The sequence below is a fragment of the Aptenodytes forsteri genome, unplaced genomic scaffold (genome assembly GCF_000699145.1).
Source record: "Aptenodytes forsteri isolate BGI_AS27 unplaced genomic scaffold, ASM69914v1 Scaffold289, whole genome shotgun sequence".
Taxonomy (NCBI): domain Eukaryota; kingdom Metazoa; phylum Chordata; class Aves; order Sphenisciformes; family Spheniscidae; genus Aptenodytes; species Aptenodytes forsteri.
This window is the reverse complement of record NW_008795025.1, coordinates 3920952-3947723: the sequence shown is the minus strand read 5'-3', so window position 1 is coordinate 3947723 and position 26772 is coordinate 3920952. Positions and strand designations below refer to the sequence as shown.

The window sequence follows — 26772 nt, the reverse complement described above, 5'->3', positions numbered from 1 at the left end:
GGGGCGGGGCTGGAGAGGCAGCTCGAGTTTCCTCTCGAAAACAGATGCTTTTTGCAGTTTTTTCTTCACAAGGCTCTTTAGCTGCTTGCTTAAATACGGGTACCTTCCTCCCTGCCAGGAGATGTACGCGTGGGTGACGCTTCCCGCACTGGAGCAGGGCCGGTGGGGAGCCCCCCGGGGCGAGCAGAGCCCCGCGGCCAGCGCAGAGGAGCCCCGCCATAGCAGCGTGGGCTGGGGAGGGATGGTCCGGCAGCCCGAGCAGAGGGGTAGGGTGTTGGAGTGACTTCCCGAGTCGCTTCAAATTTCCAAATTGTTTGCGTTTCCAAGCTCCTGCAAACGCGCGTGGACGCCGGCTGCCGTGGTCCTGACACACGTGGGCTGGCTGTCCCTGGCAGCCCAGCTCCAGGCTGTGCTGGGCTTGTGGGGATGCTGCAGCTCTCGCTGCCTGGGACCAGAGCCCCTTCAGGCTCCCCATCGCTGCCTGGAGGCTGCTGTCTGGGTTGCTCAGGGGTTGCTTGTGCTGCCTGTTGCTTGCTTTTGTGCCGTCTCCTGCCCTAGATAAGGCTTCTATAACCTTAGACCAGCTGATCTGAGAAGGCAGCTGGGGCTGGCAAGCCCTCCTCGCTGAAGCAAGTATATTAAGAAAGCCCAAGCTAAGCTTTCCTTGTGCATTAGCCTCGCTCTGGAGCGGTGGCGAGTGTGGAGGTGAAAAGTTCACGCAGGGCCAAGGAGTACTTTTGAAGGCTGTTGCTTGGTGGATAAGACCTAGTTTACTGGCAGGATGTGGGCAGGAGTTTGGGTATTAATGGGACGCTTTGAAGGCATCGCTTCTGGAGCAGGGCTTTCCTAGCTGCCTGCGTCTGCTTGAGCTGCTGTGTTTTCTGCCTGCAGAATGGCATGGGACTGCTGGAGATGGCAGCTGGCCGCGTGGTCGAGCTGTCTTGTGCTCCTTCTTGGCTGGGGGGTGAGAAATCTGGGAGTGCAGGGAAGGGCTTATGGCTAGGGTTGGTTTTTGTATCCTCCCTGCAGGAACCCCCTCATCCGGTCTGCAGCCATGGCCACCTCAGCGAGCTCCCACCTGAGCAAAGCCATCAAGCACATGTACATGAAGCTGCCGCAGGGGGAGAAGGTCCAAGCCATGTACATCTGGATCGATGGGACAGGGGAGCACCTCCGCTGCAAAACCCGCACGCTGGACCACGAGCCCAAGAGCCTTGAAGGTGAGAGGGCAGGTGCAGGATTCACAGCCCCTCACCGGGTGGAGAAAGCAGCTGTGCTTGGCTGCTCCAGAGAAAAGATGCCATGCCGTTTCTCTGTTTTCATGGCAGAAGGATGGTGTTGGGGAAGACATTGCTTCTCACCTCCTTCCAGTTACCTCTTTCCCCAGATACCCCAGGGGAGTGTTCCCAGCTTTCCAGATGTGGAGTTTCAGTGAGATGCCCAGGGTTGGGAGTCTGTCCCTGGCGCTGCCCCCGCTGCGGAGGGGGCTGTTGGCAGGGGCTGGGGGCTGTTGGCAGGGGCTCGGCGGCCCATTGACTCTCAAGTACTCGTTTTGGCCGGAAGTAGTTTGGCAGAAGAAAGTGGAGGGGAAAGAATGGAGCTATCCGGTGTAATTAAGAGCTTGTGTCCCTCAGAACAAACAGTCCCAGCTTACACAATAATAGCATTAGGATTTTCCCCAGGTTGCCATGGTACTGGCTGGAGACAGTTATGAAATGAAAATACTGTGTGTGACTGAGCAGAATTATCTCTTTTTTTTTTTTTTTTTTTTTTTTTTCCCCCCCCCCCCCTTTTTCCCCCCCCCTCCCCTCTTCTTTCCCCTTTTCCCTCTAACGGAGCGGTTGGCACAGCTCCTTTGAAATCTTTGTGCTTCCCATCTTCCCACTTTCCCCCCAGGATATGGAGGAGATAACATTGCCCGGGTGGAGTTCACTGCTGCTCCCGCTGTGCTTTGACCTGGAGGGCAGTGGAAAGCCAGGAGGGGTGGGTGAGGGGGCCAAGCTGGCCATACTCCTCCTCCATATGAGACTCCACCTACATGTGATTTGCTTTCCCACCTTCTCAAGGCCATGCAACATGGATAAGGGTATTTCATGACTCCCCTCGTTCCTACAGCTTGAAGATGTCTCATGCTTTGCGCTCTCCCAGCTTGGCACGGCCACCTCTGTGAGGAGACTGGGTGCTCTGCTCATCCCAGTGGTTGTTGCGACATGGGAAACATCCTCAGTGCTGCTCGGTTTGCTTGGTCTTGGCCAGCAGCCCAGTTCCTTGTGTCTCCCAGGGTGGCTGGGGAGTTGCACTCCCCTGGTTTTTTTGCTTGGGTTTTTTTGTTGGGTTTTTTTTTTTTTTTGCTTCCCATTTGGAACAAAATCAGCTGAGCTGGGATTAAACTTATTGTAGGCCTGTTCTCTATAAGCATCTTCACCTCTGTAATACTGGAGGGCGGCAGGGAGCCCATCCTCCTGGTGACCAGGGACCCTGGGTCACTATGGCTCATTCCTCTCTCCGCTTCAGATCTCCCTGAGTGGAATTTCGACGGCTCCAGCACCTTCCAGGCTGAAGGCTCCAACAGTGACATGTACCTGCGACCTGCTGCCATGTTTCGGGACCCTTTTCGCAAGGATCCCAATAAACTAGTTCTCTGTGAAGTCTTCAAATACAACCGCCAGTCTGCAGGTGAATGGACCTTCTCCCTTCTCCTCGTGGAGGTGGTGTTTCTGGGGGAGAGGAAAGGGAGACCTATCCAAATGCTGTTTGTGCCCTTAGTATCATGCATGACACAGAAATAATCCCTGCCCTGAAAGTAAAAGGCAAACAAAGTGCCGGTGGTGGAGAAAAGGCTGGTCCTGGGATTCTTCACCAACACTGCTGGGAGCAAACTGCAAATAAAGTGGAAATGGGAAATGGAGGTGGAGATGCTAATAAGCCTCGTGTTGCTTTTCTGTTCTAGAGACAAATCTCCGACACACCTGCAGGCGGATTATGGATATGGTGTCCAACCAGCACCCCTGGTTTGGGATGGAGCAAGAGTACACTCTTCTGGGGACAGATGGACATCCATTTGGCTGGCCTTCCAACGGCTTCCCTGGACCCCAAGGTAACCTCTCGGGAGTCTCTGCTGGACCAAGTCAGGAGTCCTTGTCGCCGTGTTTGAACTGTAATCTGTGTGACGTGCTTCAGGCGAGCTGAAAGATTCGAGGTGATTCTAGAACTGAAGGTGGACAATAGCAAGCAGGATATTGGCAAAAACTAACCCGTGAAATTAAGATTGTTACAGAAAGGTTAAGATGAAGATTGGCCACATCTAAATTTGCTGCTTGGTTTGTTAGTCTGCAGGTGATTTAAACTTTTCCCAGCATGACAGAGCACAAGCTCAGACTTTCAGAGGGACTTGCTTTATGTCAGTGCTCTGTTCTGCTAGTGCTCCCATGAAAAACAGATTCTGAGGCTCTTCCACACATCCCAAGCCTTTGGAGAGTTCTTCCCTGTGTGTGCTCAGTCTTCGCTGAATTTAAGCCTTTTTCCTCGTGGAAACTCATGTTCCCCTTGCTGTTCACCTGTGCTGTTGCAGGTCCGTACTACTGTGGGGTAGGGGCAGACAAAGCCTATGGCAGAGACATTGTGGAGGCCCACTACCGAGCGTGCCTTTATGCTGGTGTGAAAATTGGAGGAACCAATGCAGAAGTGATGCCAGCCCAGGTAAATTGTTTTAGGTGCCTTGTGGAATGAGACAGTACAGAAGAATCCCAGGCAGTGGGAGCTTTTGGCTCTGAGCTGTGTAGTTTTATCAGTGATCAGAGCATGAGGGAGTGGGAAGTGTCTCACTGCGAGTGTTTCTGCGCCACTGAGCCAGCAGCTCCTCCTTTTTGTAGTGGGAGTTCCAGGTGGGACCATGCGAAGGGATTGAGATGGGGGATCACCTCTGGATTGCACGCTTCATCCTCCATCGAGTGTGCGAAGACTTCGGTGTCATTGTGTCCTTTGATCCCAAACCCATCCCTGGGAACTGGAATGGCGCTGGCTGTCACACCAACTTCAGCACTAAGAACATGAGGGAAGATGGAGGTCTCAAGTAAGTTTTTTGAGATGGGCCAGTAGTATCTGTTTGCTAAGCAGCAGGCTGGACTTGGTTGGTAGCAGTGAGCTTTTTGCAGAGCTTTTGACCACATGGGAGATGTCACTCTGGTGCTTGGCATTATGTTTGAACCTTTCTTCTGGATATTTTTTTTTTTTTTGTATAATGATATACTCCCTTCTTGATGCTGGGTGGGAAATTCAGCCAGCAGTACAGCTGCATCAGTGCTGATGGAAGCAGAGGTGGCCAGGATGCAGCTATTTGTAATGGGCTGTCCAGCTCTTCATCTGCCAGTGCTGCAAACAAACAAACTCAGTATAGGCCCTATTTTTGTTTATAACCATGATAAAAGAGAAAGACCATTTGCTTCTGTCTAGGCTAGGCTGTGGAAGCAAATGCCATGTTTTCTTAAACAAGAAGATCCTGCAAATTTAAACCAGAGTTCCCATATGGGACTGACGTGCTGATGTGCAGGCAGGGACCTTACAGCACTGGGTTGCAGTGGAGCTCTATGAAAGGATTCCTCCTGGCAGCTGCATTTTCTTGCCTTAATCTTAGTGATGCCCTGAGATAATAAGCCAACCCGTGACTCTGTGAGCTTCCCAAATAGAAACTTCTGTGTTAAGGAATCCCCCCTCTGAGAGCAGGTTCTGCAGGGCAGTGTGTCTGTGGGATTTGGCCATGGGTCGAACTGGTGGTGTCCCACACACAGCACTCCTGAGGAACCTTTTGAGGCCATGGGGATCCTTTTCCAAGAACCAGCCTGGGTCAGAAGTAGGAGTGGAGAGAAGCCCTGTGTTGAGATGATCAGAAAAGTGGGTTGTAGGGCATAGGCTTCATCATAAAGTGGCTTGGGGACAGCAGTGAATCTGCTGTCACTTGGATGCTCATACCATCCATCAGACACTCACTGTGTCTTCCCCTCTTCCTTGCTCCCTTCACAGGCACATTGAAGAGGCCATTGAGAGGCTGAGCAAGCGTCACCAGTACCACATCCGTGCCTACGACCCCAAAGGGGGGCTGGACAATGCCAGGCGCCTGACAGGTTTCCACGAGACATCCAACATCCACGAGTTCTCTGCTGGCGTGGCCAACCGCGGCGCCAGCATCCGCATCCCCAGGAACGTGGGCCACGAGAAGAAGGGCTACTTTGAGGACCGCCGGCCCTCCGCCAACTGTGATCCTTATGCTGTGACAGAGGCCCTCGTCCGCACGTGTCTCCTCAACGAAACTGGAGACGAGCCTTTTGAGTACAAGAACTAAGTGGACTGCGCCCACAAACACTGCCTTCCCCCCACACTTCCTGCACCCCTAAACTTCCCTTCTAGATGTAATCCCGAGGGTACAAGATAACACGTTTTGTGTCTCAGTAACTCTTGTTGTCTTGAGGTGGGGAGGAGGGCAAATTTAGTTTTATCGATGTCTGTTTGTCATTGACTCTTCAGAAGACAAGAGGAAGAGAGGGTTTTAGAGAACTTTTAACCACTGTTTTATTTTTTGTCTAATTAATGTGTACATCTGATGGGATCCAGTGGCTTCCAGGGACAGACTGCACACACAAAAAGCGAGTAGGTGAGTGGAAAGCTTAAAACTACAGCTGACTCCCCCAAGAGTCAAATTTGGGGTGTTAGCCCCACCACTGGCTCTCTGCAGGCTAATGGTTCTCTAAGGTTGGTGCCTTTCTGCAGAGAAGGGAAGATGGGAGCTGCGATGGAGCCCCGCGTGCTCCTGCCTGTATGGTGTGATGGCGAGATCTTCACCCTCTGGCCACTCTGAGGTTTCTGGGAATCTTCTGGCATTGAGCTCAGTGTAGGAGAGTTGAGGAGAACTCCTGGTTCTGTCACTGGAAGTCAACTGGTCTCTGGCTCATAACACAGAGTGAAGTAGTATTTTTCTATTTAAATATAAAACAACAAAAAAATATATATATGAAAGTGGTTTTTTTTTTAAAAAAGAGATGACGTTCCAATGACTCACCCGGCTAGAGCAGGCAGAGCTCCTGAGGATGCTGTCGGAGCGTCTCCAGGTGGGACTGAGGGTGAGCTTGGAGGGCTCAGTGGAGGAGACTCGGATGAGATCTGTTTCAGCATGGAGTGGAGTTTGCAGTAGGCGGTTCCCAGATCCGGGAAGCCCACAGAAGCATTTATTACTGTAACTCGAGCAGCCGCGACGCGCTTAGGAGCGTGTTAGATCAACAGGAGGCGGGTGTCCTGAACTAGGAGTTGACCGGTCAACTTAACCACGTTCTGGACAGAACTGTGGGTGTTTTACCTTTCCAGCGGGGCTAGCATGTCACTAAAGCAGGGCTTTTGATAAAGGAAAAAAAGTTTTAGATTTTTTTTCTTTCATAATGTTCTTAGTTTCTAAAACTGAATGGTTTTACAGAGACCGTTGATGTCACTGTTGTGTCCTGGCTCTTGGGCTGCCTGCTGTGATGGGGGCTAGGAGAAGGGAGAGGCCACCTGTCCCTCCCGGCCAGCCCTGGCGCCTCCCAGCTCATGCTGGGGGGTTCAAATGTTCCAGGATTTTACATTTGGGTATCTTAGATGGTGCCAGTTATATTCCATTGCATTTGGGTTTTACAGAGACCGTTGATGTCACTGTTGTGTCCTGGCTCTTGGGCTGCCTGCTGTGATGGGGGCTAGGAGAAGGGAGAGGCCACCTGTCCCTCCCGGCCAGCCCTGGCGCCTCCCAGCTCATGCTGGGGGGTTCAAATGTTCCAGGATTTTACATTTGGGTATCTTAGATGGTGCCAGTTATATTCCATTGCATTTGGACTTCTTCCGAATAGTCTTTTTTTTTTTTATAATAAAAAAAGAAAAAAAGAACAAAACTTAATTGCGATGTCCTGGCTCTTGGGCTGCCTGCTGTGATGGGGGCTAGGAGAAGGGAGAGGCCACCTGTCCCTCCCGGCCAGCCCTGGCACCTCCCAGCTCATGCTGGGGGGTTCAAATGTTCCAGGATTTTACATTTGGGTATCTTAGATGGTGCCAGTTATATTCCATTGCATTTGGACTTCTTCCGAATAGTCTTTTTTTTTTTTATAATAAAAAAAGAAAAAAAGAACAAAACCTTAATTGCGACTTCTGCCTCCTCTCTGTGACTCATCCTGACAGCTTCTCTCGTATGCGTGTTGCCTTCACCATTTGAAGGGAATTTGACCCTGATAGTGGCTAGGCTTTGGCTTTTCACTTCTGGGGTGAGGATCTTGCAATCCATGTGTGCTCTCCAGAAAATGGGGTTTTGTAGGTGGCTGTAGGTTCTCTGGTGGGTGATTGTCTAGCTGTGACTGGAGTGGGGTTCTCTTGGTATGGGAAAGGGGCTGGGCTTGTGAGTGTCCATAGGGAGGATTATGGGGTAAGCACAGGTGTTTGTGCATCTCCCCAGCCTCCTCCACACAAGTTCTACAGGATGTAGAAATCCCACAGAAAATAAAATTCCAGCAAACTTCATGAACTTCAGGAAAGGCTTTGTGGAAGAGGATCCTTTCTCACTCTCCCTGTGGAGAAAATGCAGCTCATCCACCTTTGGTATAAAACCGGGCATTTAGAAAAGTAAGCAAGGTAGTAGAAATGTGTCATGTTGCTCCTCAAGTCTTTTATTGAGTCTGTGGTGCTATTTCCCACCTCCCCAACAGGTACTTTCTTCAGGGGTGGATGCTTTAACTGTTCCCATCTTTAACTATAGATTAACCACACATGAGCATTCTGCTGGGCTGATGAGGCTATTCCTGCATTCACATTTTTATGGAGCAAGTGGTCTTTTGCATCACCCTTCTGGGGAATGTTCAAGGCAGCACCTTCCTCACCACGGTTCCAAAATTACCCTATCTCCCTGTGCCTGTGCAGGGTGGAGTGTCACTGGAGCAGAAGTGAAGCAGACACCATGTCCTTTCCTCTGATTGTGACATGACCACAAGGACTTTGGCCTCTGTCTGGGCTGGAGCAGGGGTACTGCAGCTAGAAGAAACCCATGCTGCTCTGGAGTAACTCATGAGTCCAGAGACATTGGGGTTTTCTGCTGATTTGGGTGCAGGGGGGCAGCTACTATTCTTTCTGCCTTCCAAGAAAATGTTACAGAGGAAAAAATGGATTACACCTAAATTAAGGGAACTTCTGTAAGGGCATTTGCACATAAGGAGGGACAAGACATGGTAATGCTTTTTTTGAGATTCCTGTACCTTCGAACACTGTGCATCCTCGAGGCTGGAGCCCTGTCCCTCCAGAGACCCTTTTCTCCTGGGGAACGAAGGAATTGGGAAAAGTGGGCACGGCTTGGTTTTGGCCACCAAGCATCACCAGCAGCCAAGGCAGTAGTTGATGGGCAGCCAGGTTTTGCCCTGGGGCTAAACACCATCTCTCTGTGCCTGACAGAGCCTCATCGATGCAGAGAAGTGGACTAGCATTTGTGTCCCCCTGAAGAGGATGCTGAGAGGATGCCACCTCCATGGTGGCCAGGCTGGCCATCAGGGTGATAACAGGAGCTTGGCTTCAGTTCTTTGCTTCTCCAGCTGCCTTGAACATAAGTTCAGGACAGGAGTTTGATGCTTAATCATAGAATCATTTAGGTTGGAAAAGACCTTTAAGATCATCAAGTCCAATCATTAACCTAGCACTGCCAAGTCCACCACTAAACCATGTCCCTAAGCACCACATCTACACGTCTTTTAAATACCTCCAGGGATGGTGACTCCACCACTTCCCTGGGCAGCCTGTTCCAATGCTTGACAACCCTTTTGGTGAAGAAATTTTTCCTAATATCCAATCTAAACCTCCCCTGGCACAACTTGAGGCCATTTCCTCTCGTCCTATCGCTTGTTACTTGGGAGAAGAGACCGACACCCACCTCGCTACAACCTCCTGTCAGGTAGTTGTAGAGCACAATAAGGTCTCCCCTGAGCCTCCTCTTCTCCAGGCTAAGCAACCCCACTTCCCTCAGCCGCTCCTCACAAGACTTGTTCTCCAGACCCTTCACCAGCCTTGTTGCCCTTCTCTGGACATGCTCCAGCACCTCAATGTCCTTCTTAGAATCATATATTAAGATTATATATCATTCATATATATCATATATCATTCTTAGAACCATATATTTCCCAAATAGATGGGGTAGAGAGGCCTCCTCTTAAGACTGTGGAGCTCTTGCAAATTGAGCCTGAAACCTTCAGAAGCTGTATTTACTGCTTATGTATTTATATAAAACATTTTGACTTTTAATCTTAGCATCTCAGGAGGAAGCAAATCCCTTTTCTCTGTTTATTCACATATCCTTAAAATGTGAACAATGACGTAGAAATGTTCACTGAATACAAGAAAATGCAAGTATTGGTCCCAAAGGGTTTGCCAGGCACATCGGAGCATCAGGAACTGCTCCGAATGAGGCAGTCAAAAATAGCACCAGCTTTTTGAAGTGCCTGTTGGTTGCGCTCCCTTTTAATCAAACACCAGCTTCAGAGACAAGGCTGCTCCAAAATGATTACTATATCTGCTCACATGCCAGGCTTTTCCCCATAACTGAATTTTAAGGCAGTCAAAATAAGATTAGCCACAGCTCCCTTCAAATATAGCCTGCAGCAGATGAGCTAATCAAGATCACCCTTGCAGCATCTTTTAACACTGGGCTGTGCCAGCCCAATTACTGTGAGCATGAGGGCTTTTCTCTTCCTGAAAAGCCTGCTGAAGCAGGTGTGTCTGGTGGGGTTTCTTCTACCCTTTCACATTTTCAGAGTACCCTGATGCTGCTCCAGTATCTGCATACTGCTTCCTTTTTTTTTTGTGTGTGTGGTTTTTTTTTTGTTTTCTAGCACTATTTGATCTTCTTAGATCACCCTTTTTGGTAGATCAGCCTTTGCATAAGCCTTTGCACCCTTATGTAGCCTCTGGCTGTGACCACCTCTCCCTTCCTGAACACAGCTTCTGGAGGAGAAATCAGCCAGTCTTAGGTGGGTAAGGTTTTGCTGAGCTGCCTTTTTGCTGATGCTGTTACCTGGGGGGGAGAGAGGCACTTTGTTGCTAGGCAAAATTGTTTTTATTTCTCCGAGTCTGTGTTTTTCCCTTTTCCTGGGATGTTGATATTGGCCCCTGTGACTGACCTGCATCTCTTTCTGCCCATGGAGGATGGGAAGGGATGGTCCCAAGAAGGGAGCCAGACACAGACTGCTGAGGGGGTGATTTGCAGAGCTCTGCAAGAGCGTCTGTTTGTGCTTGAACGTCATGTTATCAGAGCAGCCGTGCTTTGCTCTCTTGAAATGCCTCCTGGAGGTCCAGCAGCTTCTCTGGTGTGGTGTTTGGAGAAGTCCCAGCTGAGATCTATGCTTGCTGTTCATTGCCTGCATTGTGAGCTGGTGCAGAGCCATAGAAGAGGGGCTGGAGGTCTTTTGCCCTCTTGAAGGAGGCCAGGGCATGCTCTGGAAAGGTGCTGGAGCCCAGCCCACTGGGAACAGGTCAAGTGTGGCCGGTTGGTAGTTTCTTGTGTGACCCAGTTGAGAAAGGTGGTGGAGCCAGGAGGGGAATCCTGCTGTCACGGATGTCAGTAATTCGGCTTCAGCTGAGCCGGGATTTCATCCCACTTGTTCAGTTACTGATTAAACTGAGGACAGCCGCTTAGAAAACAAGTGGGAGCTCTTGAAAGGGGTGATCTCCTTCGGTCTGCCTGGCTTCCCCGGACGGCTGGATGCAGGGTCAGATCTGGCTCATGAGCAGGTCCTCCTGGCTCTTCAGCTGGGACTGACCACCTATGTGCAGTGGCCAGTTTCCCCATGCTGGCTCTTGTGGCTTTTAAATTGAGTTCTGACTCTGTTTGGTTGCTGATAAAGGGGTCAGCCTATCTGTAGGATTTGTGGTATGGAGACACGAACAGCTTTTCTTGAGGTCACGTGGATTATGGGGAATATCAGTTACTGAGTAATGACCCATCTGAATGCCCAAAGGTGTCATTTGTTAATTGCCCGGTTCATGAAGAAATCTCAGTTTGCTCCTTGTGACTCTGCTCTGAGCCAGTGCTGGCTGTTTTGGGACTGTCCCCCTCTCTTGTGCAGTGACCTTTGAAAACATGTCCCAGCCCTGCTGCTCTCCTCACTGAAGTGTCTCCAGGATCTCCATCCCCAGTGGGAGATGGTGTGGATCAGAGCCTCTCCCAGCTGCTCCTGGAGGTGTCTGGCCTATGTTTGGAAGGAACGAGATCTGAGGCTGGGTGCTTCTTGCGGTTTAGCCCCCAAAACCTGCAGTGGCCTTGCACGCAGAGCATGCATGGGTTGACCTTAATGGGAGACTGCCTGGCTGGGGAGAAACCCAGGGTCAGAGGGGGAATTTTTTGGGGGAAAATCCATGTTCTGTGACTCTAGAATGAGCACCAGGGCTGCAGCTCTTCAGTGTTGTAGGAGGACTGGGCCCTTTCCTTCTCCTAAGCCTTCTCCCTCATTGCTCCTTTCCTCCCTTCTCTGGTGAGATGGTGCAAGACTGCTGCGTGTGCTGGGGTAGCGGTGCAGGGGGACAGATCAGGTTTTACCTCAGCGAAAAAAAAAATTATTTTCCTTTTTTCCTCTCCATCCTGGCCTGCCCACAGGCTGGCACGGCTGGGCTGTTTTCCTTTCATAAGCTGCATTATGTAAGCCACGTCTTGAGTGGGGATGCGGTGCCAACTTGGACTCTGCAGCGGGAAGGAGCCACATTCCTCCGCTGCTGGGTTTAATCCCTGCCTCCAGCCACAGTTGGTTTGCTGGGAGAAATCGGAGGGCTGTGCTGAGGTTTCTAATCCCTTGCCCCAGGTGGAGCCAGCTCATTTGTGTGGGAGCCCTGCTTTCCTTTGTCAACAGGTTGTGCCCATGACTCCTCTTAGCAAGCCCTTTCCTTGGCTGCTAGGAGGGTTGGCCCAGGCATGCACACCACACCTCAGGACCTTCCTTGTTTGTTGAACTTTCTGTGCTCTGTGGCTTAGGTTGCACTTGCTCAGTAAGGCTGGTGGGGGAGAAAAATGAAAGCAGAGACTTCTACAATTCTAGCCCAAAAAACAGTGGCAAAGGTGGGTTGCCAGTCTGGCATGGAAAGCAGGTAGGCTGCAGAGCCTGAGGAAGACCATGTTGGTGCCAACAGCTTCTCCATCTGTCTAACCACTGACTGCTCTCCCAGGGTGCAACATCTGCAGGACATGACCCTTGTCCCACCAAGGATCTGGGAGAGCCCTGGAGATCCTGCACCCAAGGGTCCTGTGGCACCAGCCTGGCTGGGTGTAGGGTGCAGGACAACAATGGGTGCTTGGCAGGGTGTTTGTTGGCTCTCCAGCAGCCTGAGCAAGCTGTCTTCAGCCCCTGTACTCAGGATTGATGATCTTCAGGACCCCATTTGGCTCGGCATGGGCCACGTGGGTTCAGAAGGAGAGGTCCTCTTCCTCCATTCAGGTTTTAGATGAAGCTGACAGCAGCAATGCCTTGCTGTGTGTTTTCATGTTCTGTGGATGGATGAGGCACTAGACTCCACAGTTTTTGCTGGCAGCTTTCCCCAGTGCCAAATATGCTGTTAAAATGAGAATTATTAATCAGATACAGGTTTGAGCTGCTTTTTCTCATCACAAAGCTGGGTGGCTCAAGCCCATCCATATGGCTCATGGAGATGCTAGGCAGCTGGCTGAATTGCCCAGCTGCTTCTGTCCTGAGCCAGAGCTTGGCCAAAATGCCTAAAATACTGGGAAAGCAAGTGAATAGGATCCTCCTCCCCTACTGAGCTGAACCTGTAGGATTCTGGAAAGCATGCTGGCCAGCAGGTATTTGGTAAAATGCTAGGATCAACATTTGCTTCAACCACAAAAAGCAATCTGCTCAACGCCTCTTTGTGTTTAGGGGATCCTGAGCAAGCCACCAAGTTTGAGGTAGGAATAGCCATGCCCAGGGCTACGTTGTCCAGATGCTGTTTCCATTTAGAAAGCTGCCTGGGAACAGCTGGGCTTAGAGATGGGCTTAGCCTGCCTCTGAAACTTGGAGGCCAGGGCTTCAGCTGGCTGAATCACTGAAAACTATGCACTTGCTCTGCAATACAAGATATTTTCAGACTATTTTCCACCAAGACAGATAACACATGCAGGGTGATTAACTGTCTCCATTTTTTCCACCTCTCCTTGTGGCTAGCTCTCCTGGCGAGATCTCCATCAGCTCTTTAAAATGCTTTCACTGTAACATGGATGCCTTCCTTTCTGGCAAATAACCGTGCCAGTAATTAGCGGGTGACACTGTCACTGTGGGCTGTAGACCTATGAGGAAGCATTTCATTAAGAGAAGAGGTTGCTTTGGCGTGGAAGTTTTTTATCTGTAATCTCTCTAAGATGAGGAAAGCTGGTCGTGAAGCTGGCTGGGGAGGGAGGTGGTCTCCGGCAGGGCTGTCCTCCACACCAGTTTGGGGATGTGCCCCGTGTATCAGAGCAGGAGCCAGGGATACACCATGGATGGTGGTTTGGGACCAAAGAGCATCCTAAAGATTTGTGTCATGCTAGCAGTCTGTGCCATGGAAATATCCTGGTCAGAGTGAGGTGTTTCATCTGGGCCATTGGCTGTCTGTTTCCCTGGGGAGGGAAAAGAGAGTTGGCAACAGTGCTACCTTACTCTCAAAGTGTGAGTTGTAGAGCTAATGCATGACAAACTCTACTCACACCAGCTTCTCTGCACAGGGCAGAGAATAGCTCAGAAACATCAAGGGATGAAGGGCAGTATCCAGGACCCTGCAGAAGGTGTCTGCCTGGCTTATACAGGCAACGGAGAGCAGAAGGGGTTGAATACAGCCTGAATGACAGTACTGCAATACCCCTGTGTACAGGGAGCCGGGCTTTAGCATTGCAGGAGCAGAAGTGCTCTGAGTCATTCCTGTGAGCCATCCACGGTGGCTCCAAAGCACCCAGGAAGGAGTTGGCCATGCAATTGGAGCCTGCGCAAGGGTAGGCACGAGTCTACATGGTTCCTCTTGAAACAAAAGACAGCCCTTTTCCATGTTGTGTCTTGCAAAGAGGCAGCCTGGGCTTGCTGGGGGAGCTTGCACTGGAGAAGGTCATTAAGCTTGTAAGATGGGAGCTTCTGGTGGAAGATCTGGTCTTGGTAAAACACAAATCTCTGTGCAAAGGTTGAGGTGGGGGAAAGGCGGCGATGCCACATGGGTTCTGCTGAGTACCTGCAAGACCAGGGTGAATGGGTTTCTAACAGGCTGTAGCTGAGCTGGATCACTCCCAGGGTGCCTGTGCAAACAGCGTGTGACCCTGGTGTCATGGGACATCTTGAGTGGGAGCTAGTGACAACTTAGCCCAAAGAGCTCTCTGACACCCAGCAGCTCACCCTGCTCGTCTCCCCCTCCCACCAAGCCAGTGGAAACTGCTCACATGAAATCTAAAGCAAACGCTGCAATACTTGTCTTTTTGTTGTGAATAATGTGAGGCCTTTTTTCTGTGTGCACTATTGAAGCAGCAGCTGTATTTCAACCAGCTGGCAGCGCTCTGGGAGGAGATCAAGTGTTCTTAGCAAAGTCGGGCCAGATCTATGGCTGGTGGAAATCGGTGTAATTCTGTGTGATCTCAGTACTGAGCTGCTTTATACCACCTTTGAACTGGGCTCCCAGACTGAGGCTTTGGGGGATGGAGAAGTGCTCTTTGTAGAGGTGAAATAGTCATGCATGCTGTTAGTGGTGTCTGCCAGAGCAGGGGGGCGAGGAGCTCGGCTGTGCAGTCAGCCAGCAGCTGCTACTACTGGACAGGATTTCGGTTGTGTGGGGAGGTCTCTGAGCACTTGCTGTTGGATAGTCCTCTTCTGAAGCATGGGGGGAAAAAAAAAAAAGACTCTTCTGTGTCCAGGGCACCTGGAGCTGTGTAAGTGTGGATTGCTACACTCTGCCTGTACATGCTGCAAGACCGGAGCACCAGCCCTGCCAAAACATCCAGGCCTTCTGGGAAGCATCTGCAGCACTGTGTGCTTGTCCCGCAGGATACGCTGTGCCTCCCTTTGCCAGGTACCACAGGGCAGGTGCCAGCCTTTCTTCTGGGCTCAGGAACAGCTTGTTTTGAATGTTGGTGGCACGGAAAGCAGGAGCAGATGTGCCTGTGGGCACCGCTGGCCCATCTCCCTGGCACAGGCAGGAGTCATTCCTCTGGCACTGCTGCCTGCAGGCGCCTGCCCCTGTGCTGCTGACCCCCAGGACGTGCTGGACACCCCCGTACCAGCACTGCCCCATGCTCTCAGCCAGACCTGTCCTTTGCACAGAAGGTCTTGGGCAGCAAAGCTGCTTTGTGTGCTGGATTCATTAATATAGTGTCTCCTCTCAATGTTCAGCTCAACCCTCCCATCCTTCTGCTCTGTCTGTCCACTAATGGGTAGCTCAGCATGGAAGCGGGTTGAGAAGGATGTGGGGGACTAGAGAAGGCTGGGAGGTGTCAGAGGGGAAGGAACATGCTCAGATGAGAGGTGGGTTTCGTTAAGGAACATGCTCAGATGAGAGGTGGGTTTTGTTGGTTTTGTGGGTTTTGGGTTTTTTTTTTCCCTTTGGGCTATTTATTGTATTCTGGTAATGAGAAAACATGCAGTCTTTCTCAGTGAGAAAACCCTGTTGGGTTTTTTTTGGTTTTTTGCCTGCACCCATGTCCTTGTCAGGGCCCTTTTCTGTTATATTCAGAGATTTGGTTCTTAGTCCTGAGGAACTGAAGGGACCTTTGCTGTCAGAGGCACCATGTCCATCATCCAGATACTACCAGAGCTTTTCCTCTGCTTCGCACCTCCCTCCGCCCCTCATTGAAAGAACAAATGTCTCTGTCCCAGCCGTGCCAGTCCCAGTACCTGTGCTGGCTGGTTCCAGCTTGCCATGTCTGTGGGGGCTGAGGTTGCTCCTCCAGAGCAGCGTGGATGTGCCCTCAACACAGCAGTGAGTGGAAATAGCGGTGATGGGAGCAGTGGGGGTGAGAGGAAGGCATTGAATAAATCATGCCCATGGATGGCTTTTTCTGCCTGACTTGGTTTCTCTTTACTAGGAGCTGCACAGGGTTTATTGCATTGCACATTTCTGCTCCATCTCTAGGTTTGGTTGGGTGTGCTGGACACATGACTCATTTGCATGGGTGCGCTTTTCCAGCACTGTCGACATCTGCTGATCTCGGATTGCTTTCCAACCATTAAACCCTATGTGGCAAGAGAGAACTGAAGGAGGGGAAGACACCTCATTAATTTTTACTCCACCCTGCATCCTTCCCCTCTCTTTCCTCTTGCGGAGACAGGGAGGAATATTGTTTTGCTCGCCCTAGGGGGAATGAGATGTTATTTAATTGCCTACCACCATGTAGCATGGCTGTTGGAGTCAGGCGCTAAAGGATGCTGTGCTTGGCTGTCACTGCATGGCACTTCACGCAGGATAGTGCATCCTAAATTGCAGCCTAGCCTGCGTTGAGGCTGCTGCTCCGACTGAAGCAGAGTGGGATTCGGGCAAGGTACGTTCCTCCTTGCTGCCTGGATTACTGCCCTGAGCAGCTGAGTCCCCAGTGTTGGTCACAGCAAGCCCTGGCTCCTGTTTCTGCCTTTGGTAGGGCAGGGCCACGAGAGTAATTTAACTAGCCTTCTGGGCAGGCTCTCAGTTCAGCCTCCTGCCTGCCTTGGTCCTGTGGCTTGTGGGATGCTTGCACAGGGGCCAGCCCGGTCCCTGCCCCGAGTGGCTGTGGGTCCCCACGGGGGTGGCTGGGCGCAGGGGGGTTGCCAGAGGAGGAGGACCAGGAACCGCTGAGTAATGAGGCCAGGCAAAGGGTGGGCTTGCTTCTGCAGTCTGTCGTCAGCGGGAGCGATGAAATGATTAACTTGGTGGCAAGGTCAGGGAAGCGTGGCCACCTGGAAGAAGTCTCTCGCCCACTGCTGGAGCGAGAGCTTGTGAGCAACTGGCTGCACGCTGTGGTTTTAACCCATGCCAGCACACAGTGTTCAACCTTTGCTTCGATTCCTCCTAACCACACATCTCCAAGTCAGCAGCAATGCTCGCCTCCTCACGCCCAGCTGCGTGCGAGGCGGGCTGAGTCCCAGGCATCATCCCCCCTGCTTCCAGTTGCAGTTCCAGAAACCAGCCTTCGCAGGGTAAATTGTGCCCTAGCAAGGCCATGCCGTTTGGGGTTTTGGTTTTTTGGGTTTTTTTTGTTTGGTTGGTTTGGTTTTTTGAGTCTGGTGCTATTTTGCAGGTGGCATAGCAGAACACTGCTCTGCAAAGCAGCTCTGTATTTAAAAGCAAAAGCGAGGCATAGGACACATTTTTAGCATCCCAAATATATTGAGATCAAAGGCAGTTTGCAAGGAAAATAATGGTTATTGCTGCCTCCAGAGTGCCAGCACAGCCTGGGATCTGAACAGCTACATGGCGCACAACCCTGCTGGGTCCCAGCTTGGCTCCTGCTGCTCTCCTGGGCATGGGACAGGAATGGGGACCGCCAGGACGCAGCTGCCTCAGCAGCTTGTTCTGGTGGGGGAGACATGAGCTTCCATCCTAGCCTAGCTCACAGTTTCCAAACAGTCTGACAGGGCTGAGAGCAGCCAAGCAAGACTCGGGCAGCAAAGTCCTCCACTGATGGGCATCTACTTTCCTTTTCAATGCCCCCAGCTGATGTTTTATAGGAACTGCAGATGTTTAATATCCAAGGGCAATTTTTTCCAGGGTGGGCTTCTTCTAAGCAGGGAGTTGAGAGTGTGGTCAAAGAACATGATGGTATTCTAAAAGTGGTCATATTTTGCCGTAGCTAAATCTAGCCCTTGTGCCAAACAGAGATTTATTTCTCAATGAGATCATCTGCAGGAAGGCAGACTGTGCTTTCTGAGCAGTAGTAGCATTGTTGTGGCTGCTGGGCTGGTTTCAGGTGACGGGCAAGGCAGCGTTTGTCAGGAGAGGTAATACTTCTGTTAGACGCACCGGATTGCTGGAATAAAAACAGGCAACCCGCTGGCACAAGGGAAAGAAAACAAGAAATGTGTAAGCAGAGACATGGCCAGCTTCAAACTAGGTACGTGGGCTGGCTCTGCTCCTGGGTCTGTCCTTGGTTTGAAGATTTCTTGCTCCATTTCAGACCTAAGATGGATTTGGGCCAGCATCTCTTTGGGGTTTTCCTAGCTGTCTCACTAGAAGATAATTCCTTTCCCTACAAACTGTAAGGACTTGACACCTGTCGTTTACCCATCTTAACTTTCCTATGTAAACAAGGCTGAAAGAGAGAAGATAAAATGCGCACAGTGCTTTTCAGAGCTTCCCACCCCATGGCGCTGGGGAAGGGGTGTAGTGGGTGGGAGGTGAGCCTGGCTCTTGGGGAGCAGGCAGAGATGGGGATGGGAGTCTGCTCCAGGAAGGATTAATGCAAACACCTGGTTGAGCAGATAGCGGCCGAATCCTGCCTCGATCGCTCCTGGCTCCCCTGCTCCACTCCTGGGTTGGTGTCTGGGGAAATGGGTGGGTGATGAACCCGATCCTGCTGCGATGATACAGCATCCGGGAAATGCTGCTGGAGGTTTTCTGTGGAAAGATGACTCAACCTCATAGGTATCACACCAGGCTGGGGTGAAGCAGCAAGCAGGCAGGAGAAACAAAGATGCCTTTGTCACAGTTGCCCTGCCCTGCAGAACTGCCTGGCCCCGTGCCAGCACGGTGCCTGGCTCGCTACTGAGACAAGAGGTTTGGGGGAGGCTGGCTGAGCAGCCACGAGCTTCCCAGAGCCAAAATTTGATGGTAGTTGCTCCCTCACCTGGAGATGTAGCCTCCCTTCCAGCAGCAGCGTAATGGGGCTTGGATGGGGTAACCACTGAAACTGCCGACAGGGCCAGCACCTACCCTCCTCAGCCAGCCTCAATACAGCAGAGATGCTTATAGTGGGATGGTGGCCTCTCGAGGTACATCTGTGCAATGCCCGGGGTGGCCCCGGTGGGCAAGGGGGTGCAGGCATGCCTGTGTAGCGCAGAGCAAGTGGGCGTAGGCAGGCTGCCTTCAGGAACGGGGCGAGCGTCAGTATGTGAGTCTGCAGTGGGTGGGCACGTTGCTAGCTCAGCGCTGCCTCTAATTGCCAGCGCTCTGACCTTGGCCAGAGATGCTAGCTCAGCGCTGCCTCTAATTGCCAGCCCTCTGACCTTGGCCAGAGATGCCCTTGCTCCAGCCTGTACCAAACCAAGCTCCGCCATGCAGAGCCACCCTCGCTGGGCTAAACGGAAAGCTCGGGGACCCACGTGTGTGGGTGTCAGCACTGTATCCTTTGCTCTGGAAGGGGAGGAGATGAGTCCCTCCAGGTCTAGGATGCACCCTTAAGAATGCCTTCTACCCAGGGTATGGAAAAATCCCGTCCCCTGGGATGTCTAAGCAGCTTGCTCCACCAGCATGAAACCCATTTAAAATCCATCCCCTTTTTGGGGATAGGAGAGGATGCATCCAGACTCACGTATGTGGTTTTTTTTCTCCGGTTCATCACCGCAAGGCAGGTGGGAAGCAAGATCTGCTCGTACATCCCCCCTTCCCCGCAATGCCGTTTGTGTTGCACGTTGCTGCTCCTGTTTTGGAAAGCCCCTGGGACCGCGAGAGTTAATTCTTCATCCCAGCTGCTTTCCTCCGAGAGCTCAGCAGGAAGAGGGATTGTGCTAGGCAAGGGGCACCACTGTGTAGGGGGAGGAGGAAAAAAAAAAAAGTTCAGACCTTTTACCTAATTTCCGAAGGTTCAGACCTGAGGGCCATAGCAACCCGAGCTGCCGTCGGCATGATTGGAAGTGGCGGGCTGTGCCAGGCTGCCCTCCCAACCAGCATCCTCACCAATGGGACGTGGCCAGCGTCGAAGCCGGTGTTGGCTTTCTGCCTCCCCTTCCCCTCGTCCATGGGATGAGCTCGAGGCATGTGGTTGTGGTTTTTTTCAGCTGATTTGTCTTCGTTCATTTCAAGTGCATTTTCCCTGGTTTCTATGAGTTGTTTAAAAAGATCCTGGCACTTGTGAAATCAGATGGCATCCAGGAAGAACTGGTCTCATTTCTCTAGAAATTAATAGGGTGGTAAAGACCCAGAGAGTTGTCGTATATATTTGTATAATGATGTAGAAGTGAGAGGGGGTGGCACTCTGCAGCGAGGGAACAGAGTTTGGCCCAAAGGAGCTCAAGTCCAGCAATACTTTCCTTTTACCAAGGTCAAATAAGCCTTTGCAAAAATACCAGGGATTCCTGCAAAGCGAAAGCAAAGATGTGACTTTGGGAAATAAAGACCGAGACTGCAAAATGTTCTCATTATGCCTATAGCTTGTTAATTCTCCTTTAGGATTTATTAGTGTCCTTGAACTATCAAGTTCATCTCCAAGTGCAGCCCATCCTGGAGAAACATCACGCAGTCTCTGTGGGGAAAAGACTCGATGAAGCTTGGATCCGCTGTGGGTTTTCTGAGCAACAACCTCTTGCTTTGGTGGCACTGTCCCTTTTTACTCCTTGGTAGCACTGCAGAGCTGATGCAGTTGTGGGCTCAATTTCTGCACGTCATTGAGATCAAATCAGCTGTGACACTTCCACAGCCACTCTTTGGAGCAGAATTGCATTTTAATCTGAGGATGTGGGTATTTCTGACAGTGCCGAATCCGTCATGGCTGCAAGTCACCTGGGAAAGGAAGCAATAAAAGTGGTTAAAAGCAAAAGTGCTTGCTAGGGGGAAGATGGGGATTGTAGGAGCAACTGAGTTGATTTAAATAGAGCTAACCTGTATTCCCCAGACCTTCAGGATCACTCAAAGCTTCAGCAGAGTAGCTAAGCTTGATTACATCTGTGTTACGGTTCTCTCATGCAACAGGCAGCATCTTCCTTCGATCATTGTTCCTTGATGAGCCACAAGTTTAGCAAAGCATATGCTTAAGCAGCTCACCAAATCCACTTAATTCTCCTTACACTGGCACCGGCTTCCCTTTGTCACAGGGAAAAGTTTTTCAACATGAAGCTGGCTGCGTTTCTGCTCTTCCTAGCTTGTGCATGGCAGCCTGTATTTACAGTTCCTTTCCTAGAGAGGAGCACATATTTCCGTGCGTGTTATGTATTTATCTTTGAGTCAGAATTAGTATTTAAGAAAAAAGAAGGTCGATATACTCTAGACAAGGCTACCTTTGTGTTTTCTGGAGACTTGCTGTGCTCAAAAGCTTTCTGTGCATCCCTGTAGCATTTGAGCCCTGCCACAGAGCAGTGAAACACAGTTCATCCCTGGGGAGCTGTGTGCAGAGAGGATCAGCTTCCCCTGGATTTTAATAAGCCACGGAATTGGGTATTCGGCTGTTTGCATTATTCTAGTGCTCTAATTTGTGTATAAAAAATTTGCAATTTAGTCCATTCATCTTAAAGAAGATCTATTGTGATATTTCTATTCTTAGATGTCCTTTGAAAGTAAGGTTGTCTCTTCAGCCACATCCTATTCCAGTGCTTACCAGCCAGCTAATGGACACATACAGCAGCTCTGAACAGATCCAGAGCTCTGGATTTGGGGCTGAATAGCTTTTTGGGGAAAGCAGTTACAGGAGAGCTGCTGTATGAAATGACCTTGTATCATGTTACATAGGAGCGATTCCCCACCATTCCCTGTCTCTTCCACCTCATTTGTAGGGTACTTCTCATGCGCTGCTGGATTTGTGCAGAAAAACCTTGAAAACTTGGAGCATCTCTTCTCCCAGGAGTCCAAGGCGTGTTTCCCCTTGCAGGCACAGAGTAACCAAGAGCTGGATTGCTCACTTGCATTCAACTTTCTGTTCTTAAGGAATCACTGGAATATGAATAGGATCCTTATCAAACCAGGTTCATCCAAAGGACAAGGCCATATTAATTGTTTGCAGAACTCCAGCAAATAAACAGCGTTCCTCCTGATTCCTTATTTGCCTGCTAAACTCTAATGGCGAACTCAAGCAGAGGCCACAGAGCTCGGCAGCGGAGGGGGTGGCAGCCTTTGGCAAGTATGGGACTGTGCCCAGCTTCTCAGGTGGTATGATCAAGCACCATGGAAACAACTTCTGGCTGGAGCCTTTAAATTATGTATTTGGGAGGAAAAAAAAGAGTGCCCATTGCGTCTGGGGGTGTAAATGTGTAGGAGACCCGCTGTGAACAAAGCCATTTACTGTGCTGTGGAGTAGGTGGGGAAAATGGATAGCAATAATGGTGATAAAAGAGAAGCGTGGGGCTTGGCTCCCTTCCCAGGCAAGGACTGGCATCCTAAAGCTTAAGGGCTGGAGTACAAAAGGCCAAAAGCCATAATGACTTTCTGTGCCCCAGGAAAAAAGCAGGTGTCACAGGGCATGGCCAGAGCTCTCAACACCTGACATCTCCATTGCTTCTGGAAGGTCCTCTGTGGTCAAGCTGGTCATCTGCCTAAAGAGGAGAGAAAAATTTGCAAGCATCTTCCTCTGTCTCAGTGCAGACTGGAGGGCTAAAACCCCTTGTTATTCCAACCAGGCTGCATTGTCTAGCCATTGCTGCTCTCCAGAGCATGTCTGGGTAATTTCTTTGCTTGTGGGCAGCCAGGGGTCTGCCCCACAAAGCACGTTGCTGCTGGGACCGGAGGCTCAGAGTCTGAGCCCGTGAGGAAGGAAGGGTGCTTGCTCAGTGCGCTGCATGGCAAAAGCTAGTGTTGATCCTGGCCAGGCTGCTGGCTCACTAGAAGGGCTCGTGTCTGCAAAATTTCAATCTAGGGCTAAATTTAAACACCAAAATGTAGCATTTAGAAGCCCAGAAAATAGCCCAGCCCTCGTCTCCAGTGGCTGCCTCTAGCCAGCCCTCCCTTTGGCAAGGAAGAAGCTTTTGTCTTCCCTGGACTCCGGGCCAGCTTGGAATAATAACACCAGCAAAACCTTCCCTGCCGCAGCACAATGAAGCAGTGCTGCCAATTCCCAGATGTGCAGGAGGGAAGTGCCCAGCGTGCCTCCTCCTGATGCTTCCCTTCCAGATGTGGAGTGGCAGGGAGCCAGAGGCAGCCCATTGCTGGCTGGGAAGAAGGCTGGGGAGCAGGCAGTGGAGTTTTCCTCTGGAAACCCTCTGTATCTTGCTGCTCGTGGCCAGGGGTAGTGGTCTGGGCTGCCCTGCCAGCTATTCAGCTGGTTTGCCACAGCTTGAGCGGACTCCTTCTGTGCTGCAGCGAGGAAGTGCCCCTCCAGCAAAGGTGAGGATGCCTTCCCTCCCAGATGTGTCTTCATCCTCAAAGAGCCCTCAGTCCCCATCTTTTCCTCCTCAAACAGCCCTCAGTCCCCATCTCTTCTTTCTCAAACAGCCCTTGGTCCTCATCTTCTCCTCCTGAGCAACACCAGCAGGGCTGGACTCTATGAAAAACCCTGCAGGCAACTTGATGGCATAGAGACCCATCACCAAGAGATGCATCACTCTGCTCAGTCCTCATGTCCCAAGGACAGGGGTCAACATGAAACCACTTCATGTGTAAAGCTTCGTGCCAAGGTCGTGCTGTGGCATGACAGTCCCAAGTGAGCTAGTGGCTCCGTGGGACGAATTTGGAGATTGGAGCCTGTCCTGGCTCCAATGGGATGAGGTCAGGGGTGTTTCGGATTTGACTGGCCCATGAAAGGTGCCTTTTTTTGTGTAGTGCCCCGGGCAGAGGGATTCAGACAATGCAGGAAGGGGCTGCCCGCAGGCACAGCTGCCTCTGACGGTGCTGGTGGGCGATGCAAGCCAGGGCCCTGCATCGCATGACACGTTTTGGCTGTACCTACCCGGTGGAAAATTCCTGCCCATGGGCAATGTCCTTCTGCCTTTATTTTTAAGCAGTTTTCTAAGGACACGGCTAACACACGGAGATAATGGGTGCTGACAGGAGCCTGGCTGCTAATTGGGTTTTTGCCTGGGCTTACATGATACTTGTAATTAAAGGAAGGCGGGAGGGGGGTTTGGTGGAGGAAGGGGACAAAAACGTACAGATGCAATGGGAGAGACCGAGCTTGCAGAGGGGCTGGGGCTCTGCGAGGAGATCGCAGGAAGGGATGCTTACGCTAAAAGTCAGTGTTGAGATTACTCATATCCATGGCATCAGTGTGGGTTCCCTCCCAAATTGTCTGTGTGTTGGGGAGACTGGGGACAGGGTGTTCTCATGCGTGGGATGGGGATCCAGACCCCGCACAGTGTCAGAGCTGATCCATCCCCATGTGGCAACAGTGCTGAGCATTGGGAGAGGCCACCTTAAATTTGGGGCTGCTCATGGCATTTCTCCACAGTCCTGCAGAGGCTCTCTGCTCTTCCTTTTCACATCCTTCCCTTCCCTTTCTCTTTTCCCCTTATTTTTATGCAGCAGTAGTAACCACCTGTGGTCCCAGAGCCCACCCAATTGGGGTGGATGCTGTGCTGAACCTTTGCATATCCAACAATTTATTTCCAAAGCATTTTTTGCCCAAATTGAATTTTCAACTGGGTAGCAGAGGTGCTTTGTTTGGCTCTTTGTTTACAAAGGAAAAATGCACATAAGAAAAAAAACTAGTAGGTGTAGGTTAACTTTCAGCTTGAAGCTGTTTCACTTGCCATGAATGAATGGTGCAGGTGTCTCAAGTCAAACATGTGCATGAGTCTTTGCAAGATTAGATCTTGTAGTTTGTCTTCCTGAATGTGTAAATATATCCGAGGGAAACCTTTGCCTTGGTGGCAACTCAGGATAGTTTCCAGCCTATCTCAAAAAGAAATCTTGAATAAAAATAGAAAGATTTAGACACACAAACCCCTCCAAAAGATGTAAACAATCTGTCTTAAGAAGGGATGTATTTAAAGCAAATCAGAGAGCAAGTAATATCAGGAGCCCTATGGAGATGCTGGACATCTGAAATCCCATGCTGGAAGATGTTACACAAATGAGGGTAATTCAGATGGGGCACCAGGTAAAGCCCAGCTGTGGGTGATGCTGCTCCAAAAAGGAAGGGCTGTAAAGCCAGGGCTGTCCTCCTGACCGTGGAGCCGCTTATTGCTTGATGCTGGATATGCAATTCCTGTCCAGAAGGGCTCACATCTGCAAATGAGGTATACAGGCTGAGGAGCGCTTTGAACCAGCATCTGCAAGCACTCATCTCCCTCTGCCCTGCACCGCTGGGATCAGAGGCATTGAGGGGCTCAGGGAAGGGAGCAGTGTGAGCAAGCTAGCGGCGAGCCGTGTCCTCTGCGTGCCAGTGAACATTAAGGCTGAAGGAGCTGGATCTCAAAACAGAGGCACAGTTGCCGGCTGGGCCTACCTTTCCCCTTTCTCAGGGGTGTTGCTGGGATGTTAACGGGGTTGCAGGAGAGGCTGGCTGGGAGAAATCCAAGTGGCTGCTTTTCCCATGCTCCCCACCAGTGATGTATCTACCCAGTCCCAGCCCTTCTGCCCAGCATCCCATCCTGCTGCAGTGGCACGCCAGCGAGAAGATCCCCAGTGAAGTGTTATTGCCAAGGGGTGGGTGGTAGCCCCGGGGCACCCTGCCATCTCACTGAGTCAGCTGGCCCAGATATGAAAGAAAAACAGAAGTGGGACCTACCGACCCAGCAACTGCCACCCCAAAATCTGCTGGTAGGGAGAAGATGTGTTGGTAGGGCTGCAGAAACATCCTGAACTCCGTCCGAGAGGATGCCTTCAGGTGCTGCGCAGGGAAGATTTCCAGGCTGAGTTTCTGGGTAGCAGAGTGCGGTGTCAGAGGTGTGCAGTGTGTCCATGCATGGCCCAGGGGAGGGGGGAAAATCTTCCTGCTCTACCTCTTCTTCCATCCCTGTCTGCCAGATGTGTTGCAGCAGCATCTGCCGTACAAAGCCCAGTGTCCTGGGTCTGGACACTGCTGTCCTAGCACCTGGATTTGCAAGTGATTCTCAGGGTTTGCGACTGACTCACGCCCTGTTTCCCTGCATGAGTAAGAGGTTCATATACCACTTAGAGAGTCTGGACTCCAGGACTTTAGGGGCTCTGGTGTCACCTGAGCAGCCTGATGGCACAGGGAGGAGGAAACTCAGGATTTAACCATCCCATCAAAGGTTTGGAGACCTCCGGTATCTCCGGCAGGGCCACCACCTCTGCTTTAAATTAAGAGATGGGAAAGTTAAACATAGTTAAGAGGAGAGGAAGAAGAATAAAAAAAAAAACGGATGGGGCCAGCCCTGTGCTGGAGACAGGAGGCGTATGGCCAGGGGAGGAGGAGGAGGAGGAGAGCTAGGAAGGGGGTGGCTGCTCCCTGCCAGCCGCTTGGGTAATATCGTTGGCGGTCACGTGCAGAGATCTGCTTTTGGCGTAGTCCGTGTGTTTGTTCGGCATGGGAGGGGGTCTGAAATCAGCTCCCGCTTCCAGGAATCCTCCCAGCACAGGATATGCAGCGGGGAGCTGGTAAACATGATACAGCCGCTGGCCTGTAACTCAATCGGCTCCCTGCATTAGCTGCTCCCTGCTTGGGGACCTCGCTAGCCTGATGGCTTCTTGGGGTGTCAGGGCATGGGACGGCATGTCCCAGGGCATGGGGCATTGCCGGTGGGGAGTCAGGACTGATGGGAAGGGTGGGGGGAGCTTGCACCAAGGGTCTGGGGACAGGGCAGCTTCTCCAGCCCAGGAGGGTGGATATTCCTCAGGTTCAGCCCATGTCCAGTTTGCTGCTTGCAAACCCTCTCCAGCCTTGGCTGTGGGCTCCTGAAGTCAGAAATAGCCACTTGGCCGAGGAGCACACATCTCCCCTGACCTCCCCTTCCCCACCTCCCTGTCCCAGCAGCGGCGGGAGCCATGGGTAACAGCCCACACCCA

At 51.2% G+C, this 26772-nt stretch overlaps 1 protein-coding gene across 1 annotated transcript in view; it reads left to right on the top strand.

Moving 5' to 3' along the window:
• Window positions 1-6020, top strand: part of GLUL (glutamate-ammonia ligase) — a 10689-nt gene extending 4669 nt beyond the window's left edge. The window contains exons 3-8 of the mRNA XM_009275883.2: window positions 1030-1220; window positions 2515-2676; window positions 2951-3097; window positions 3572-3699; window positions 3873-4072; window positions 5020-6020. Coding sequence (XP_009274158.1) covers window positions 1030-1220; window positions 2515-2676; window positions 2951-3097; window positions 3572-3699; window positions 3873-4072; window positions 5020-5338 — 1147 coding nt within the window. The 3' untranslated portion in view covers window positions 5339-6020. The remainder of the gene's footprint in view (window positions 1-1029; window positions 1221-2514; window positions 2677-2950; window positions 3098-3571; window positions 3700-3872; window positions 4073-5019) is intronic.
• Window positions 6021-26772: the final 20752 nt, after the last annotated feature.